Here is a 19,060-nt window from a genome sequence, read left to right as displayed (position 1 = left end):
TGGTTCCTGGTGTCTGTTTGGGCCTAGCCACAAAGCCCTCTTCAGGTGGAAGCAGGGAGGAAGGGTAGAGGGTGATGCCCAGAGAACTCGTGTCTGTCAGTGGAGAGCACGGGACCAGCATTCCCAAGAATTTCAGGAACTGCAGCCATGATCAGGGCCGGTCCTCCCACACTGCCCACAGAGCTGCCGCAGACTAATGTGAGGTGCTTACCCAGTGGGGCCCAGTTGTGCCCCAGGGAGGAGCCAGCCCCTCCCTCTTACCTGCCCCCTGCCAGTGCCTGAGAACTCACTGGGGCTGCTGTGATCACCATGTGCCTACCTTGCCCAGCAGCCCATGCTTTGCCACATCACGGCTCGGGGCCTCTGGGCCAAGGCCACAGTAGATCCCACAAGGTCCAGGGTGGTGGTGTCCCCATCTGCAACAGGGGAAACTGAGGACCCATGAACAGGCTTGCCCAAGCTGGGTATGGTGGCCTGCATTTATAATCCTGGCTACTCAGGAGGCTGAGGTGGGAGGATCGCTTGAGGCCAGGAGTTTGAGACCAGCCTGGGCAACTTGGTGAAACCCCATCTCTTTATTTATTTTTGTTTTTGAGATGGAATCTTGCTCTGTCACCCAGGCTAGAGTGCAGTAGTGTGATCTCGGCTCACTGCAAACTCTACCTCCCAGGTTCAAGCGATTCTCCTGCCTCAGCCTCCCAAGTAGCTGGGATTACAGGTGCCCACCACCATACCCAGCTGATTTTTGTATTTTTAGTAGAGATGGAGTTTTGCCATGTTGGCCAGACTGGTCGTGAACTCCTGACCTTGGGTAATACACCCACCTCGGCCTCCCAAAGTGCTGGGATTACAGGCGTGAGCCACTGCACCTGGCCAAAACCCCATCTCTTTAAACAAAACAAAGTAAAACAAGAAACCCAGGCAGGCTTGCCCACTGTATGATCCTGGCAGCAGGCCCAGGCCACCAGCAGCTGGGACAGATAACTGCTTCCCCTTCAGGAGTTCTACATTCCATGAGCTCCCAGCACTGGACAGCTACACCAGGCAGCAGGCATCTGGCCACATGGAGTGTCTGCTAAAAAAGCCACTCTTGGCTGGGTGCAGTGGCTCACGCCTGTAATCCCAGCACTTTGGGAAGCCCAGGTGGGTGGATCACCTGAGGTCAGGAGTTCTAGACCAGCCTGGCCAACATGGTGAAACCCTGTCTCTACTAAAAATACAAAAATTAGTCAGGTGTGGTGGTGGGCGCCTGTAATCCTGGCTACTTGGGTGGCTGAATCAAGGAGAATTGCTTAAACCTGGGAGGCGGGGGTTGCAGTCAGCCAGAATTGCACCATTGTACTCCAGCCTGGGTGACGAGCAAAACTCCATCTCAAAAAAAAAAAGCCACTCTTGTAAACACAACAGACATTCCCAATGTCCCAAGTCACTATAGGAAGGAAACCAGCAGGGGCTTGCCTAAACCCCACTCCCCTGCCATGCTGTGAGCACCTCCCTGCTCAGCCAGGCTCACACAGCTGAGACTCACCTAAATTTGCCTGGTGGCAGAGCTGGACCCTTAACACAAGGACATGGTTCTCTGTTTCCATGACATGACACACATCAGGACCAATCTTTTTTTCTTTTTTTTTTTTTTTTTTTTGAGACGGAGTCTCGCTCTGTCGCCTGGGCTGGAGTGCAGTGGCCGGATCTCAGCTCACTGCAAGCTCCGCCTCCCGGGTTTATGCCATTCTCCTGCCTCAGCCTCCGAGTAGTTGGGACTACAGGCGCCCGCCACCTCGCCTGGCTAGTTTTTTGTATTTTTTATTAGAGACGGGGTTTCACCGTGTTAGCCAGGATGGTCTCGATCTCCTGACCTCGTGATCCACCCGTCTTGGCCTCCCAAAGTGCTGGGATTACAGGCTTGAGCCACCGTGCCCGGCCTAATCAGGACCAATCTTGCAGTTCAAAACATAATCAAAACATTTTGCCGGGCGCAGTGGCTTACACCTGTAATCCGAACACTTTGGGAGGCCAACATGGGCGGATCACCTGAGGTCAGGAGTTCAAGATCAGTCTGGCCAATGTGGCGAAACCCCATCTCCCCATCTCTACTAAAAATATAAAAATTAGCTGGGGTGTGGTGGTGCACACCTGTAGTCCCAGCTACTCAGGAGGTTGAGGCAGGAGAATCGCTCGAACCCAAGGAGGCAGAGGTTGCAGTGAGCTGAGATCACGCCATATTACACTCCAGCCTGGGTGACATAGCAAGTCAAAAAAAAAAAAAAGAATCCTGCCAGTTCGCACCCAGGTGCCGGGCACTGTAATGGAAGGAACATCAGGTGTTGGACCTGCCCTCATGGCCACTCACCTTCTATACGGGAAACAGATGCAGGAATTAGAGCTCTGTAATTCTAGGTAGGCTGGGGAGATCCATTGCTGGTGAAGGGTCAGGGAAAGCCTTTCTGAGGTGACATTTGGGCTAAAGCTTGATAGAGGACATATCAGGAACACGTCCAGGCTGACAGCACAGCCAGTGCACAGGCCTAGGGGCAGCCACACGTGATCTGTGTGGGAGGAAGAGGGACAAAGCCAGGACAGCTCGAATGCAGTGAGCAAGGGTAGGGCAGGAGATGAGGTGTGAGGAGGAGCACGGTCCCACCAGGCAGGGCCTTGTTGCTTCATGACATTTAAGTCCAAGGAACATCCAGAACAGTTTTTTGTTTTTTGGGGTTTGTTTCAAAATCTCTGCTCTTAATGTTTGGGGGATGTCCAGTGTTGCTTATTTCTCATGACTCCTTGCCTCAGGGAGTCCAGGTGGTCCAGAACTTGGACCAACTGCCTAGGCCTAGGCCCACCTGCCTAGTTCGGCCACCATTGCCCAACATCCCTGGGCAAAGCTTGGTGTCCAGCCCCCTACGCCCCGGACACCCAGGAGACCACCTCGGGCCTCTCGCTTATGGAATCACCCTTCCTTCCAACCTGTATCATAGTAAAGCCTTCCGCTCCAAGGAGTAAACGCCTGGCTTTCAGGGCCCAAGATGGAAGGATGTTGGTTACCCTTGATGTCATCATGCACCTGGCCTCTTCCTCTCCTGCTCTATCATCCTCTGTGAGCAAGCTTCAGTCTCCAGCTTATGGCCTCATGGTTGCAACACGGCTGCTGTGGCACCCAGCAGCACACCCTCAGGTGGTGTCTCCATTTTGCAATTGTTGGCTTTCCTGCAGCCCTGACTGGGGTGCCTGGCACAGGCCTGGAAGCACAGGACCTAGGAGCTGTCCCGATAGTGCTGCTATGGGGAGGCCGAGATTAGAGGTGGAGTGCAGGGGGCTCACAGTGGAGAGGAAGAGGCCAGGTGCACAGTGACATCAAGAGTAACCAACGTCCCTCCAGCTTGGGCTCCAGACGTTTACTCCTTGGAGCAGAAGGCTCTACTATGATACAGATTGGAAGGAAGGGTAATTCCATAAGGGTCAGAGGCCCAAGTTATTGGTCCCAGTTGCTGGGTGGCCTGGACCAACCAGGAGCAAAGGCACAGAGCAGGGCGCCCTCTAGGGCAGCAGAAAAGAAATGCAGATCTCTCCCGGGGTCTCCTGGGAGACTTCCATCTGGGATCAGATGAGTCCCAGGCAACAGGAATGGAGATTGCTTTGATGTGCTTGGACCATCTCTCCTGTCCTGGGCATGTTGCGGCTCAAACAAAGAGGTTCTCTCAGCAAGAAAGGCAAGTGGGCTGGTAATCAGAGAGGATCCAGCATGTCTGCCACTTCCCTCTTCCAAATGCCAGGCTCTGTCCTGGAAGGACCATACTTTCTCCTCAGACAAACCACCTGGTTAAGAAGCCATTGCCGGTGGTGGAGTGTGTGTGCATGCGGTTTGGGAGTTGACAGGGTCCCAGCAGGAAGATGACAGCGTGCTTAGATGGGATATTCCAAAGAGTTTAACCAAGGGATCGTTTGCAAAGGAGCAGCAAGGACTGGAAAACCACCAGGACTGGTGCAGAACCCCAGGACTGGCACCACAGGAACTGTTACCACCCCCAGGCCACAAGGTACAAACAGAAGGAACAAGAACCCAAAAGGGCAAATCCCAGGGAGAGGGTAGTGCTGAGGGAGCTGTGGCCCTGACTCCCACACAGAAGGGAATGAGAATCAACACCCTGACTTACTCGCCCCCTGCAGGGCACAAGATTGTCCAAATCCTACTGGAAGCCAGACTGCATAGAAGCCCAGGTGAGCCCGCCTCCCAGTCCACCTCCTAGGCCACGGAGCAGAGCAGAACAGAACTGAGAGGGTTCCTGGAGAACTGGGTCCCTGGAAGGAAAACAGTTCATCTTTCACTGCAACTCTCCCCATGCTTCTACCCCCACACCTACCCTTGGCCTCCCCATAGCAATACCATCAGGACAGCTCCTGGGTCCTGAGCTCTCAGGCCTGTGCCAGGCATCCCAGTCAGGGCTGCAGGAAAGCCAACAATTGCAAAATAGAGACACCACCTGAAACCCCATTTTGCAGATGACCCAACTGAGGCCTGAATGCTTGCCCATAGGAGGGGTTCCTCAGCAGGACGCGGTGGCTCACTCCTGTAATCCCAACACTTTGGGAGGCCAAGGCAGGCAGACAGTTTGAGCTCAGGAGTTTGAGACCAGCGCTAGGCAACACAGCAAGACTCTGCCTCTACAAAAAACTTAAAAATTAGCTAGGTGTGGTGGTGCATGCCTGTAGTCCCAGCTACTTGGGAAGTTGATGTGGGAGGATCACTTGAGCCCAGAGCTCGAGGCTGCAGTGAGCTGTGTTCACTCCACTGCACTCCAGCCAGCCTGGGTGACAAAGCAAGGCCCTGTCTCCAAAAAAAAAAAAAAAAAAAAAAAAAAAAAAAAGCCTTCCTAACCAACCACTGCTTATATGTATGCCACATGGCAGGCCCCATGCTAAGCATTCTCTCCATGTGAGCTACATGGATCTTCAATACCAACCAGGAAGAGGGGGACTCCTTAGTCTCATTTTCCAGATGAAGAAACCAAGGCCCAGTAAGAAGTGACTTGCTCTGGGTCCTCCAGAGAGCAAGTGGCAATGAGTGGCCAGCAGACCCTCAGCACTGCCGCCCTGGCTTCCCCAAATGAATTGGCACAACCAACTCTTGGGCAATGGGAAGAAATGAAGAAACACGCTCACCAGCAAGCTTTGTACAGATGTCCCCCTCTGACTAGAACACCCTCCCCTTTCATCTGAAACCTTTCAGGGCTTATCTAGGAAGCCACCCCTGCTCCGGCAGACTGGATCAGGAGCCTGTCCGGGTCCCCAGGTACCCCTCTTTTCCCCATCGTGGCTGGGTCCCTGCCTCACTTGCCTCTCACTGTCTTGGTCATTCTGGGCTGACACTGGCGTGCCTCCTTCATGGACTTATGTGATCATTTTCTTTTTTTTTTGAGACGGAGTGTTGCTCTGTCGCCCGGGCTGGAGTGCGGTGGCCGGATCTCAGCTCACTGCAAGCTCCGCCTCCCGGGTTTACGCCATTCTCCTGCCTCAGCCTCCCGAGTAGCTGGGACTACAGGCACCAGCCACCTCGCCCAGCTAGTTTTTTTGTATTTTTAGTAGAGACGGGGTTTCACCATGTTAGCCAGGATGGTCTCGATCTCCTGACCTCGTGATCCGCCCGTCTCGGCCTCCCAAAGTGCTGGGATTACAGGCTTGAGCCACCGCGCCCGGCCCATGTGATCATTTTCAATAAGCTAGGTCTGGAGCTTAGAAAATTGTTGAGTTGGCCAGGTGTGGCAGCTCATGCCTGTAATCCCAGCCCTTTGGGAGGCTGAGGCAGGCGGATCACTTGAGGTCAGGAGTTCAAGACCCGCCTGGCCAACATGGTGAAACTCTGTCTCTACCAAAAATACAAAAATTAGCCGGGCATGGTGGTGCATGCCTGTAGTCCCAGTTACTTGGAAGGCTGAGGCAGGAGAATTGTTTGAACCCGGGAGGTGGAGGTTCCAGTGAGCCAAGATGGTGCCACACTACACTCCAGCCTGGGTGACGAGTGAAACTCCATCTCAAAAAAAAAAAAAAAAAAAAAAAGAGACCCCCTTTTACTTTCCAGACTATGGGATGGAGGGAGAGTGTTGTCCCAGGCAGTCACTAGGGACTAGATTATTAACAAATTAGTATTTTAGTGCCTGCTACACCTGAACAGTGCTTCTGGCTGAATGTTAGCCCTGGGAATCTGAAGATCAGAGAGGTGGGGCATCCTGCCTGAGAATGCACAGCCTGGATCCTCATTTTGCCCTGACTTATCCAGATCTGCTGTCCTCCCTGCACCCTACAGAGCAGGGCAATCACAGCAGGGGGGCCCTTCAGTGTCCTCAGACAGCTGCTGTGATTTGAATAACCAGGCAGGCTGCTGGACGTCCCTGGTGACTGATTTGCCTGGCAAACAGACCCTCAACCCCTGGGAGACACTCAGCCCCCCTGGAGCCTTGTTCCCTCTTCCTATGCCCAAAAGCTCCCCAGGCCCATCTCCCCTTGCCTGGCCCTGCTTGGTGGTACTAGTGCTTGTCCACCCCTGGAAGCTGGACGTGCTTGTCCACCTCCAAAACCTGGGAGAAGATGAGCAGGTCCCTGGGCAGTGGTAACCCGAGCCAGCTTAGTCCACTCCCAGGGACAGTCAGGAAATTTGCATGAAGAGAATGAGGTTCCTCAGAGGCTTCCCCTCCTTTCCCACCAGGGATAGTCATCCTGGGGCTGAGGTCTGACAGCAGGTGGAGGCAGCCCCTGTGTGCGGAGAGCCTTCTGGAGGGCATGCCCCGCGCCTTCCTGGTCAGGAGTCGTCGTCCACAGCCTCCCAACTGGAGCCACCTGCCTGACCAGCTCCGGGGAGATGCCTATATCCCAGGTGGGCCCCTCACCATGCCTGGAGGTAAGGGATAGGAGAGATGCAAAGCGTCACCATCTGGCTTCTCTCCTCAGACTGCAGCAGCCTGGGGAGGCCACCGGCACAACAGTCGTCCAGTGTCAGGGATCCATGGACAGCGGTGAGTGTGCAGCTGGCCGGCAAAATCAGCTGTTTCGCTCCTGCCTGCTCTCAGACTTAATGAAGCTGACAGTCCCTTGCTCCCCAGGCCCATCTGCACACGCCCTCCAGCCTCCGGACCTGTCTGCCCCTACTTCTCTCTGTTGGGAATGCCTCTCCTTTCCTAGTAGTGAGCTCTCTACCGTTAGGTCCCACCCCAGGCACCAGGGCCGGCAGCCACAGGGATCTCTCTGTCCAGCGGGGCAGAACAAGATTCAATCCCACATGTGGATGATCCGCTTTATGTCAGAACATGGGACAACAGGAGTGTGATGGGAGATAAGGGCTATTTCAGCTGTGCATGCATTGGAGGAAGGAAAGCACCAGCTGGAATGTAATATGTTCATGAAAGCCAGGCACTGTTCTAGGGATGGGCCGTTATATTCAGCGGGAATAAGACAAAAATCCACAATTTTAAGGAGCTTATATTCTGGTCGGGGCTGCAGGTATAGACAATAAAATTAGCCAGCCTGTAATTCCGGCACTTTGGGAGGCCAAAGCGGGTGGATCACTTGAGGTCATGAGTTCGAGACCAGCCTGGACAACAGGTTGAAACCTCATCTCTACTAAAATTACAAAAATTAGCCAGACATGGTGGCACGTCCCTGTAATCCCAGCTACTTGGGAGGCTGAGGCAGGAGAATCGCTTGAACCTGGGAGGCAGCGGTTGCAGTGAACTGAGATTACGCCACTGCACTCCAGCCTGGGTGACAGAGCGAGATTCTGTCTAAAGAAAAAAAAAAAAAGCCAGGCATGGTGGCACGGGCCTGTAATCCCAGCTGCTCAGAAGGCTGAGGCAGGAGAATCAATTGAACCTAGGAAGCAGAGGTTGCAGTGAGCCGAGACTGCACCACTGCACTCCAGCCTGGGAAACAGACCAAGACCAAGACTCCATGTCAAAAACAAACAAAAAAAACAGTAAAATCAGAAAAGTAGACCGGGCATAGTGGCTCATGCCTATAATTCCAGCACTTTGCGAGGCCAAGGCAGGTGGATTGCTTGAGGTCAGGAATTTGAGACCAGCCTGGTCAATATGGTGAAACCCCAACTCCACAAAAGATACAAAAATTAACTGGGCATGGTGGTGCATGCCTATAATCGTGTAATCATGGGGAGGCTGAGGCACCAGAATCGCTTGAACCCGGGAGGCAGAGGTTGCAGTGAGCTGAGATCGTACCACTGCACTCCAGCCTGGGAGACACAGCAAGACTGTCTTTAAAAAAAAAAAAAAAAAAAAAAAGTGTATGTCACATCAGAAGATGGGATTGGCAGAAGATGGGATTGGCATAGAGAAAGTAAGGGCCATGGGATAGTGAGGGAAGGCCCTGGAGAGTGACAGGTACACACTCTAATCACTGTCTCCCCCCTGCCTTCCTAATCCTCTGTGGTGGCTCCGGGCACTCTGTAAATACTCATCTGCAGAGTAACAAAGGGTGGGTGGGGTCCAGCCAGAGGGGCTAGTAACTCTTGCATCCCTCCAGCAGCCCACACAGGACAACCTGACCTCTGCTCCCAGGGGCCCAGGGACACTGGGCTGCCCGCTCTGCCCTAAGGCCTTCCCTCTGCAGCGCATGCTGACAAGGCACCTCAAGTGCCACAGCCCCGTGCGCCGCCACCTGTGTCGCTGTTGTGGCAAGGGCTTTCATGACGCCTTCGATCTCAAGCGCCACATGAGGACTCACACTGGTGAGCAGTGGCAGGGACAGGGAAAAGTTGCTGGGCCCAGGTAGGGATGGAAGGAAATGGAGAGAGGTGCTGGGCTGTGGAGAGTCGGGGGTTTGTGTATGTGGGGTATGGGGAATCGAGACATGATGTCTCCCGGACCTCAGTGGGTGGGTGTAAGGTGGCACGAAAATAGGGGCCTGTCAAGGGATGCAGAGTGCAGACGGATGCCAGTTATACGATTCAGGCTCCAGATCGAAGGACAAGGGAAGGCCTCCCTCTCCATCCCCCAGGGGACAGAGCATCCTGGTGAGGGAGGGTGGGGACGAAGGTGTCTGGCCCATGTCTGCACGGGGTGAGGGTAGCAGATGGTGCGTCATGGGTGGAAGAGTCTGAAGAGCTTGGAATAGGGGCCGCAAATGCTCAAGGCTGGAAAGCTGGGTAGGGGCGCTTTAGTCCAGAGCCCATTGCCCTCTCTGTCCAGCCCTCCCCTCTGCGCCCATCTGTGCAGGGATCCGGCCCTTCCGCTGTAGTGCTTGCGGGAAAGCGTTTACGCAGCGCTGCTCCCTGGAAGCTCACCTTGCTAAGGTGCACGGGCAGCCGGCCAGCTACGCTTACCGCGAGCGACGCGAGAAGCTGCATGTGTGCGAGGACTGCGGCTTCACCAGCTCCCGGCCCGACACCTACGCACAGCACCGCGTCCTGCACCGCGCAGCCTGATACGGTGTGCCAGCGTCCTCCCCACGAGGCAAATAAACACAGGAAACTCACGCATGGAATCTGGTGTTTATTACACTCGGGGGAGAGGGGAGGTCACTCGGTCCAGCGGTGGCCACAGTGTGGGGCTGTGCACACGTAGTACAGGCGCATGGCGTCCTGGCAGAAATGATGCATGGTTAGGAAGGGTTTGGACCCAGCAGCGCCTCACCCCAAAAGAACAGGCAAGAGAACTTCACCAATACGTAAGGGTCTGGCCCAGAGTTCCAAGAAGCGCTGGGTCACCCATATTGATATCCCCGCCCCCGGGAACGACCAAACAAGCCCCAGATACTTAAGAAGCCCTCCTGCCACTTACCTCGGCCCGGGCACTGTGTGACTGGAAGAACACAGCCTCCTTGTGGCCGCACCTGAAGGGGTGGGGGCTCGGTCACTGGAAGCTTGACACCCTTCCCTCCTCCCTTAGCCCAGTGAGGACGAGCCTCACTTTACCTCCCCAGTACCAGCTGAGCGCTCACTTTTGGCACGGGTGGTCCTCGGTCCGCGGCAACGTGGGGTCCTGGGACACGTCGGCGATAATCTGGGTCAGTTCGCTGCAGGCACGCGGGGGTGCAAAATTACTCTTCCCCCAGCCTCCAGAGCCAACACCCCCGCCCCCAGCTCAGGGCCCGCCACTCACTCCACTTCGTGCGTGATTTTGTTGACATAGATGCAGCTGTTGTCGGCCTCCTGCTGGTAATCACAGTTCCGGCACTGCCAGAGGGCGAGTGTGGGGGTAAGGGGATCATGGCGGGATTCCAGATAAGACTGGGAGGAGAGGGCAGGGTGATCCCGGAGGGTATGACGACAGGACTGTCTTTGGGGATGGGCAAGAGAGTCAGGATCACTTGGGGTGCAGCGGGGGACGAACAGGGAGTCCAGTCACAGAGGCGGGGGCAGGGCGGGGCCACGCTGGGAACAGGTGGACCGGACGGGGAAGACCCAAGCGCTCACCGCGTAGAGCAGAATGCGGTTCTCCTTGTCTTCCTTGGGGTACAGCATGTTGTTACTGTGGGGAGGGGGAGGTGCCAGGGGTTAGTCCTGGAGCCATTCCTCGCCCCCTTTCTAACATCACCCGCTCCCTCCGCCTCACCATTCCTGACAGAAGCGAATACCCACGAAGCCCGGCTCGTAGGTCCCGTCGGGCTCCATGGCGACGCGCAGCCCGCCCAGCCTTCTGCGCTTGCTCCGTCGCGCTACAGGTCGCGGGAGAGGCCAGGCCTAGGTGCTTCGCCAAAAGAGGGCGGAGCTGCGCACACGTGCTGGCTCCCCGCGGCCTTGGGCGTGGCTCTCTCCGCGCAGAGGTTTCGTGGCTTGCGTCAATCTTTTGATATCCTAGAGTGATTGCTTCCAATTTTTGGGCATCGCCGCCTTAGTTTACAGAATAGTATGGATCTGGGTGCCAGAGCCGGGAAAACGATGCGCACTGTAAGCCGCAAAACGCTGAGCACCCAGGAAAGAAGCCATGGCGCTTGACTTGGCTGAAGGCCAGCGCGCATGCGCGAGTTGCCCTTCGCGCACTGAGCGAGCTCTTGCCAGTCCTACCTCCCGGCTTCAGTCTTCGCCGCTTGCTCTGGTCCTTTCCCGGTCGCTATTGGAAGAACCGTGAACTATGGAAGGCCTCTCTGGATTGGCTGGGCTAGCCCAGGAATAAGGAGAGCCCTCTTTCTGGCGGTGGGGAAGGACGGCGGCGATTGGCGGACGCTCCTGGCAGGAGAGCGCGGATTGGTCAGGCCCGGAGCAGGAGGCGGGACTGACAGCCCAGCAGTGGCGGCGGTGGCGGCTACGGAGCGACAGCGCTGCAGGTCCCAGCAGGGCGAGGCAAGATGGAGGTGACGGGGGTGTCGGCACCCACGGTGACCGTTTTCATCAGCAGCTCCCTCAACACCTTCCGCTCAGAGAAGCGGTATAGCCGCAGCCTCACCATCGCTGAGTTCAAGGTGTGGCCATAGGGGCGGGGTCCGGAGGGGCGGGACGAAGAAGAAATTGGGGGGTTCCCCGAATGGGGAGGCGGGGAGGGACCGGGGAGCGACTGGGCGGCCCTGGAGGTGATCCCAGGCTGCGGAGTCTGGGAACTTGGTCGCGGCGGAGCGGGTCCCGAGAGAACCCAGAGTGAAGAGATGAGGGGCGGGTCCAGCGAAAAATCCAACGGTCCAGAGGGCAGGGGCAAGAGCCGAGGGGCCGGAGTGCGGCCCCGTGCGTCCTGACTTGGGGGGTCTTTTGGAGGAACAGGGACGTGGCGATGGTCATTGATGCAAGGGGCGGGGCTCCTGGCCTCCTTCTCCTCACCCTGCCTCCTCCTCGCAGTGTAAACTGGAGTTGCTGGTGGGCAGCCCTGCTTCCTGCATGGAACTGGAGCTGTATGGTGTTGATGACAAGTTCTACAGCAAGCTGGATCAAGAGGATGCGCTGCTGGGCTCCTACCCTGTAGATGACGGCTGCCGCATCCACGTGAGGACTCTACCTGGGACACTTCCCCGCCCCACCATTCATTTGGCTATTCAACAGGCACTTGCTGGACTTTGCCTTCAGTCATACCCAAGATAGGTCCTGCCCCCGTGGAGCCTCCAGTGCAGAGAGACAAACCCATCATTAGACAGGGACAGCCTAGAGTGGTTTGGGCTGGGATCAGGAAATCCCAGGGGGCTGGGGCCACCCAGGAGAGGTGCCTGACCACCTGGGACAATCAGAGAGGGCTTCCTGGAGGAAGGGATGTCTGAGCTGAGGGATGAGGAAAGGGTGACTTAAGAGAAATAGGTGGAAAGGAGGGAGCAGGGGGTACAGAGGCCTAGAATGTCAGGTAGGTCACAGTGAGCGACCAGGCTGGACAGCTTGGGAGAAGCCAGAACACAGAGGACTTCTTTGTGCATCTGCTCACCATGTCCTTTCTGTCCTTTTTTTTTTTTTTTTGAGACAGTGTCTCACTCTGTCGCCCAGTCTGGAGTGGAGTGCAGTGGCACGATCCGGGCTCACTGCAACCTTCACCTTCTGGGTTCAAGCGATCCTCGTGCCCCAGCCTCCCGAGTAGCTGGGATTACAGGCGCCCACCCAGCTAATTTTTGTATTTTTAGTAGAGATGAGTTTTCGCCGCCATGTTGGCCAAGCTGGTCTGGAACTCCTGACCTCGAGTGATCAGCTCACCTTGGCCTACCAAAGTGCTGGGATTACAGGCGTGAGCCACCAAGCCCGGCCCCTTTCTGTCCTTATTCCCTCCCCACCGCACTCAGTCTGTAGCAGCCACATTGCTCTTTGCACATCCCAGGTGAGCCTGCCTCTGGATCCTCGACTTGAATGGTTCGTTTGTCATATGCCTGCGTGCCTCACCCTTCCTTCCTGTCTTAAAGTGTCACCATTCTAGCGAAGCCTTCACTGGCCTCAGTGTTAATGTTCACCTCATTCTTTTCCCCTTCTTTGCTTTATTTTAGATTTTTGTGTTTACCAATGATTCTTCTCTGACACACTCTGGATTTCTCTCATCTGGTTTATTTACTCTTTGCCTCCCTGGATTCGATTGCCCTGAGGGCGGAAATTTTGATCACTGTAATTCACTGCTGTGTCCCCAGTACTTGGAACAGTGCCTGGGACAGGGAGGATAGTCCGTGAATCGTTTTTTGTTTTGTTTTGTTTGAGACAGACTTTCCGGCCCTTGTTCCCCAGGCTGGAATCCAGTGGTGCGATCTCAGCTCACTACAACCTCTGCCTCCTGGGTTCAAGCTATTCTCCTGCCTCAGCCTCCCTGCTGGGATTATCTGCGTGCACCACCACACCTGGCTAATTTTGTAATTTTGTATTTTAAGTAGAGACGGGGTTTTACCATATTGGCCAGGATGATCTTGAACTCCGGACCTCAAGTGATCCGCCCACCTTGGCCTCACAAAGTGCTGGGATTACAGGCGTGAGCCACCTCGCCCAGCCCTGTGAATCATTGTTGAATGATGAACTGAATCCATAAAGTAAGACCGCAAGGATAATGTAATTATCCCCATTTTGCAGAAGAGAAAACTTAGCTTCAGGATAGAATTTATTTATTTCTTTTTGAGACGGAGTCTTGCTTTGTCTCCCAGGCTAGAGTGCAGCAGTGTGATCTCGGCTCACTGCAACCGCCGCCTCCCTGGTTCAAGCGATTCTCCTGCCTCAGCCTCCTGAGTAGCTGGGATTACAGGTGCCCACCACTACGACCGGCTAATTTTTGTATTTTTATTAGAGATGGTGTTTCACCGTGTTCACCGTGTTAGTCAGGCTGGTCTCGAACTCCTCAGGTGATCCACCTGCATCGGCCTCCCGAAATGCTGGGATTACAGGCGTGAGGCACCGCGTCTCTTTAGTAGAGAGGGTTGAAGGGGTGGCCTGCCCCTCCACACCTGTGGGCATTTCTCATTAGGTGGAAGGAGAGACTTGAGAAAAGAAATGAGACACAGAGACAAAGTATAGAGAAAGAAAAAGTCGGCCCAGGGGACCGGAGCTCAGCATACAGAGGACCCACGCCGGCACTGGTCTCTGAGTTCCCTCAGTATTTATTGTTCATTATCTTTACCATCTTAGAAAAGGGAAGTGGCAGGATAATAGGATCATCGTAGGGAGAAGGTCAGCAGTAAGACATGAATAAAGATCTCTGTGACATAAGTTTAAGGAAAAGTGCTGTGCCTTGATATGCATATGCAAATATCTCCATAAACCTTTTTAGTGCATAAAGAGCAGCATTGCCGCTAGCACGTCCCACCTTCAGCCCTAAGGTGGTTTTCTCCTTTCACAGTAAATAGAACATACAATCGGGTTTTACACTGAGATGTTCCATTGCCCAGCGACAGGCAGGAGACAGATGCTTTTTTCTATCTCAACCGCCAAGAGGCCTTCTTTCCTCTTACACTAGTCCTCCTCGGCACAGACCCTTCACGGGTGTCGGGCTGGGGGACGATCAGGTCTTTCCCTTCCCACGAGGCCATATTTCAGACTATCACATGGGGAGAAACCTTGGACAATACCTAGCTTTCCTAGGCAGAGGTCCCTGCGACCTTCCGCAGTGTATGTGTCCCTGGGTACTTGAGATTAAGAGAACGGTGATGACTTTTAACCAGCAAGCTGCCTTCAGGCATTTTAACAAAGCACACCCTGCACAGCCCAAAATCCGTTAAACCTTGAGTCACCACAGCACATGTCTCTTGCAAGGACAGGGTTGGGGTTGGGGTCACAGATTAACAGCATCTCAAATACAGAACAAAATGGAGTCTCTTATGTCTACTTTCTGTACAGACACAGTAACAGCCTGATCGCTCTTTCTTTTCCCCACAGGGGATGAAACCCCATCTCTACTAAAAATACAAAAATTAGCTGGGCGTGGTGGCAGATGCCTGTAATCCTAGCTACTCAGGAGGCTGAGGCAGGAGGATCACTTGAACCCAGGAGCTGGAAGTTGCAGTGAGCCGAGATCACGCCACTGCACTCCAGTTTGGATGATAGAGCGAGATCTATCTTAAAAAAAAAAAAAAAAAAAAGAGTTAACTGAAGATGGGGAAGGGGTGCCCTGGGAATGGGGCACAGCAAACACTCCAAGGTGGGAGGGAGCACGGTGGGGATTAAGACAGGCCACTTCTGTGGCCAAATAGCATGGAAGCTGGGGAGGACCCTGACGTGGCTCAGGTGCCCCTCTGGCTGTGTGTGGAGAACAGATGGTGGAGGACAGGAAGAGTAGGGAGACCAGGAAGGGGCTGCTGTGAGAGTCCAGATGAGGGGGCGAGGCCTGGAGCTGTGGGTCAGGCCTCTGCTGGGTGCACAGGACTGAGCCTTTGGACCGCCCTGGGCAGCTGAAGCTGAGGGGTGTGGGTGTTCACAGGCATGTCATAGACAGTGGTTTCTTTGAGCAGGTTTCATACCAGGTGGTTCAGGCACACACACACCTCCCAGGCCACTCAAGGAAGGTGTTCCAGAGGCGGAGCCACCGGGGAATTTTTACGTTTTCTAAAATTCTTTTTCTCTTTATAAATATCACCCATATTCATTGTTTAAAAATAACAGAACTTCAAATTTGTGAAAATTCTCAACATAGCAGAAATTCTCAGTGATGCTTGATCTGGAAATAAGCCCGTTCCTATTTTGCCATGTTAGCCCAGTGGCTTAGGCCAAACGCCTCAGGGTGTTCCTTGGGCCCGCTCTCTCCCTCACCCCCACATCCATTCTCTCATCAAATCCTGTCGGCTCCATCTACAAAAACTTCCCTGACCCTGGTCCAGCCTCCATCCTTCCCCCAACCTCGCCATCCGGGCAACTTCCCTGGCCTCCCTGCTCCCCATCTCAGCCAGAGGGAGCCTGGGACCACCTGAGTCAGGCCAGGGCCCTCTTAGCTCAGAGCCGTGCCCTGGCGGCAGCTCGCTCCAGATAAAAACCAAAATCTAGGCCAGGTCGGTGACTCATGCCTGTAATTCCCCCCAGCACATTGGGAAGCAGAGGTGGGAAGATCACTTGAGGTCAGGAGTTTAAGACCAGCCTGGCCAACATGGCAAAACCTTGTCTCTACTTAAAAATACAAAAATTAGCCAGGCGTGGTGGTGCATGCCTGTAATTCCAGCTGCCCGGGAGGCTGAGGCAGGAGAATCACTTGAACTTAGGGGGAGGCAGAGGTTGCAGTGAGCTGAGATCACACCACCACACTCCAGCCTGGGCGACAGAGCGAGACTCCGTCAAAAAAACAAAACAGAGACTCCGTCAAAAAAAACAAATCAAAACCCAAAGTCTACAGCAGTCCCTTGTGTCTTCCACTCTCCCTCTGGCTTGCTCCATACCACCCACGCCATCCACTCCAGAGCGTGAAGGACATTTCTACCTGTGGCCGTCTGCACCTGCCATTCTTGCTCATCCTTCTGGCCTTGGCTCAAACATCCCCTCTTTTGGGAAGCCTGCTCTCCCATGCTCCTTAAGCCTCTTCTCTGTTGTATTTTTCTCCATAGCCATCCTCCGGTGTTTCATAGGTACCTGTTCCTTTGTGGTTGGCCTTCTCGCTGCACAATGAGCACAGCCTGAGGGCAGAGTGTGTCTGTGTTTGCACTGAGTCCCCAGCGTGAGGCCCAGCTGGGCCCCTGGGAGCTCAGAACCCAATGAGTGAATGAATACTAGGGGCAGAACAAGATGAGATGCTCTGGGGCCTGTGGTTGGGGCCAGCATAGGAGAGTCCCAGAGGCCCAGCAGGAGATGCGCCAGGCACAGGGCTGTGGGCAAGGCCTGAGCTCTGCTGGTTGGACTCCGTGAATTTGGGGCCCTTGGTGATGTTGATGCCAGCAAGTGGGGGACTTCTGGGTACAGAGGCGTCTCCGGGAGCTTGGATGGGGGTGAGGAAGGGGAGGCGGCCAGTGTACGTAGCTACTTCTCCTTTCCGCCCAGCTCAGGAGAGGAGATAAGGCCGCCACACAGGTGAGGAAGGGAGATGCGTTTTTCCCAGATGGGAGACACTGAAGTCCCTGTACCCAGCACCCAGGCTTCCCTGGCCAGACCCTGATCCCCACGGAGCCCCTCCTCTCACACAGGTCATTGACCACAGCGGTGCCCGCCTTGGTGAGTATGAGGACGTGTCCCGGGTGGAGAAGTACACGATCTCACAGGAAGCCTACGACCAGAGGCAAGGTATGGGCAGGTGGGCGCCTAGGGGTGCGTGGGGGCCAGAGGGAGTATGTGCAGGCGTGGGGGCGGGCGGGGTAGACAGGGCCACTGCAGGGAGGCCAGTGGTGTGGGCAGTGAGGATCCAGAGCTTGGGAGGATATAGGGGTGAGGCTGGGAGTGGGGACAGGCGGGGGTCTGGGGTGGGAATGGGAGCCGGGAGGTGTCGGGTGGGTGTCAGACGTGGTGGGGGGAGGGCTGGGAAAGTGGAGGGAGTTGAGGGGTAGGTGTGGGGGCTAGGTGTTGGGGGCAGCAGTCAGGGTCAGATGGGGGCATGGAGAGGTCGGATGGGGTGTGGAGGGCAGCACAGGTGGAATGTGAGTGGCCAGGGTGGCGGTCAGTGAGGGCACCTGGGAGGGATCAGAGTGTGGGGGAGACGGGGCCTCAGAGCCGGAGGAAGGCGGATGATGAAGGCAGATGTGTGTCGAAGGGGTGAGAGACCATGGGTCCTGTGGTGAGGGGTGCAGGCGTCACCCCTTCCGTTTCTGATTGTGGCGAGGCCCTAGGAGTCCTGGGAGAGGCTAAGGCTGTGGTGGGAGACCTGGGGCTTGGGTGACAGCCCTTTGTCACCTGGAAGAGAGAGTTCCTCTATGAACATGGGCCCTTCGTGGGTGGAGCGCCATCATGTTAGGCCCGGCCGACACCCTAACTGACTCCAGCCCCCTCCGCCCACAGACACGGTCCGCTCCTTCCTGAAGCGCAGCAAGCTCGGCCGCTACAACGAGGAGGAGCGGGCTCAGCAGGAGGCCGAGGCCGCCCAGCGCCTGGCCGAGGAGAAGGCCCAGGCCAGCTCCATCCCCGTGGGCAGCCGCTGTGAGGTGCGGGCGGCGGGGCACTCCCCGCGCCGGGGCACCGTCATGTATGTAGGTGCGTGGCCCGCGGGCCCCGGGGTCCCGGGCTCCAAGGCTGGGAGGAGACGTTGTGCACACAGTGGAGCCTCGGAGACCTCACGCTCTGCCGCGGTGCGCGGGGTGCGGGGGGTTCGAAATGATCTCAGTCCCTGGAGGTGGTGGAACCATCGGCGGACACTGACCGCCCGGAGTGTTTGTGGAGGGAAGTGGGAGGCACAGGCGGAGTGATCTGTCCAGCGAGGGAGGCAGCAGAGGCCAGAGCCACGCAGACTGTGCGCTTGGAAGCGTGGAGCACAGTGCCAGTCGCAGTGGGGAAACGGGCGGCGTGACCAGGGCAGGAGTGAGGGGAACTAACACAGGGGGCTGTGTGAGCCCAGAGGAAGCACCTGGGAGCATCTGAAGGAAAGGGGGCAGCAGCCAGGTGAAAAGGAAGGAAGAGTTCCTACCAGGAGTAGTCGGTGCAGGTGAGCAGAGCGCAGGAGGTTCGCCAGGGGAGGGGGGGGGGGAGGAGAGGGGAGAAGTGAAGTCAGGGGCATGGGCAGGGTGGTGTCACAGTGGAGAGCAATGTGGATTTTTTAAAAAAGAACAGGCCAGCCATGATGGCTCATGCCTGTAATCTCAGCACTTTGGGAGAACAAGGTGGGAGGCTTGCTTGAGCCCGGGAGTTGGAGGTTACAGTGAGCTATGATTGTGTCATTGCACCCCAGCCTGGGCAGCAGAGAAAGACCCAGTCTCAAAACAAAGGCTGGGCGCAGTGGCTCACACCTGTAATTCCAGCACTTTGGGAGGCTGAGACAGGAGGATCACTTGAACCCAGGAATTTAAGACCAGCCTAGGAGGGCCGGGCGCGGTGGCTCAAGCCTGTAATCCCAGCACTTTGGGAGGCCGAGACGGGCGGATCACGAGGTCAGGAGATCGAGACCATCCTGGCTAACATGGTGAAACCCCGTCTCTACTAAAAAATACAAAAAAAAAAAAAACTAGCCGGGCGAGGTGGCGGGCGCCTGTAGTCCCAGCTACTCCAGAGGCTGAGGCAGGAGAATAGCGTGAACCCAGGAGGCGAAGCTTGCAGTGAGCTGAGATCCGGCCACTGCACTCCAGCCTGGGC

General features: G+C 55.7%; 3 protein-coding genes across 4 annotated transcripts; 2 read left to right on the top strand and 1 right to left on the bottom strand.

Moving 5' to 3' along the window:
- The first annotated feature begins 5,207 nt into the window (after positions 1-5,207).
- Positions 5,208-9,471, top strand: OVOL3 (ovo like zinc finger 3). Its single transcript, XM_023198228.2, has 5 exons — positions 5,208-5,284; positions 6,695-6,862; positions 6,937-7,001; positions 8,521-8,725; positions 9,213-9,471. The coding sequence occupies exons 2-5, from the start codon at positions 6,769-6,771 to the stop codon at positions 9,419-9,421; spliced, it is 573 nt and encodes a 190-aa protein (XP_023053996.1). The 5' UTR covers positions 5,208-5,284; positions 6,695-6,768; the 3' UTR covers positions 9,422-9,471.
- POLR2I (RNA polymerase II subunit I) lies at positions 9,469-11,089 on the bottom strand. Of its 2 annotated transcripts, none has more exons than XM_023198230.1 (6): positions 10,551-11,089; positions 10,412-10,466; positions 10,098-10,171; positions 9,937-10,011; positions 9,777-9,828; positions 9,469-9,577 (listed from the first exon to the last, which is right to left on the bottom strand). In XM_023198230.1, exons 1-6 carry the CDS (start codon positions 10,607-10,609, stop codon positions 9,515-9,517), a joined length of 378 nt encoding a protein of 125 aa, XP_023053998.1. In that variant the 5' UTR covers positions 10,610-11,089; the 3' UTR covers positions 9,469-9,514. The 2 variants fall into 2 exon arrangements, with proteins under 2 accessions (XP_023053998.1, XP_023053997.1); XM_023198229.2 differs by having other exon boundaries at positions 9,474-9,577; positions 10,098-10,270; positions 10,551-10,714.
- Positions 10,730-18,447, top strand: TBCB (tubulin folding cofactor B). The gene is made up of 4 exons (XM_026448754.2): positions 10,730-11,397; positions 11,765-11,908; positions 16,972-17,068; positions 17,777-18,447. The coding sequence occupies exons 1-4, from the start codon at positions 11,284-11,286 to the stop codon at positions 18,178-18,180; spliced, it is 759 nt and encodes a 252-aa protein (XP_026304539.1). The 5' UTR covers positions 10,730-11,283; the 3' UTR covers positions 18,181-18,447.
- Positions 18,448-19,060: the final 613 nt, after the last annotated feature.

This window comes from Piliocolobus tephrosceles, chromosome 21 (assembly GCF_002776525.5).
Source record: "Piliocolobus tephrosceles isolate RC106 chromosome 21, ASM277652v3, whole genome shotgun sequence".
In the NCBI taxonomy this organism is placed as follows: Eukaryota; Metazoa; Chordata; class Mammalia; order Primates; family Cercopithecidae; genus Piliocolobus; species Piliocolobus tephrosceles.
Note: the sequence above shows the minus strand (reverse complement) of the source record. Positions and strands in the feature narration are given on the sequence as shown.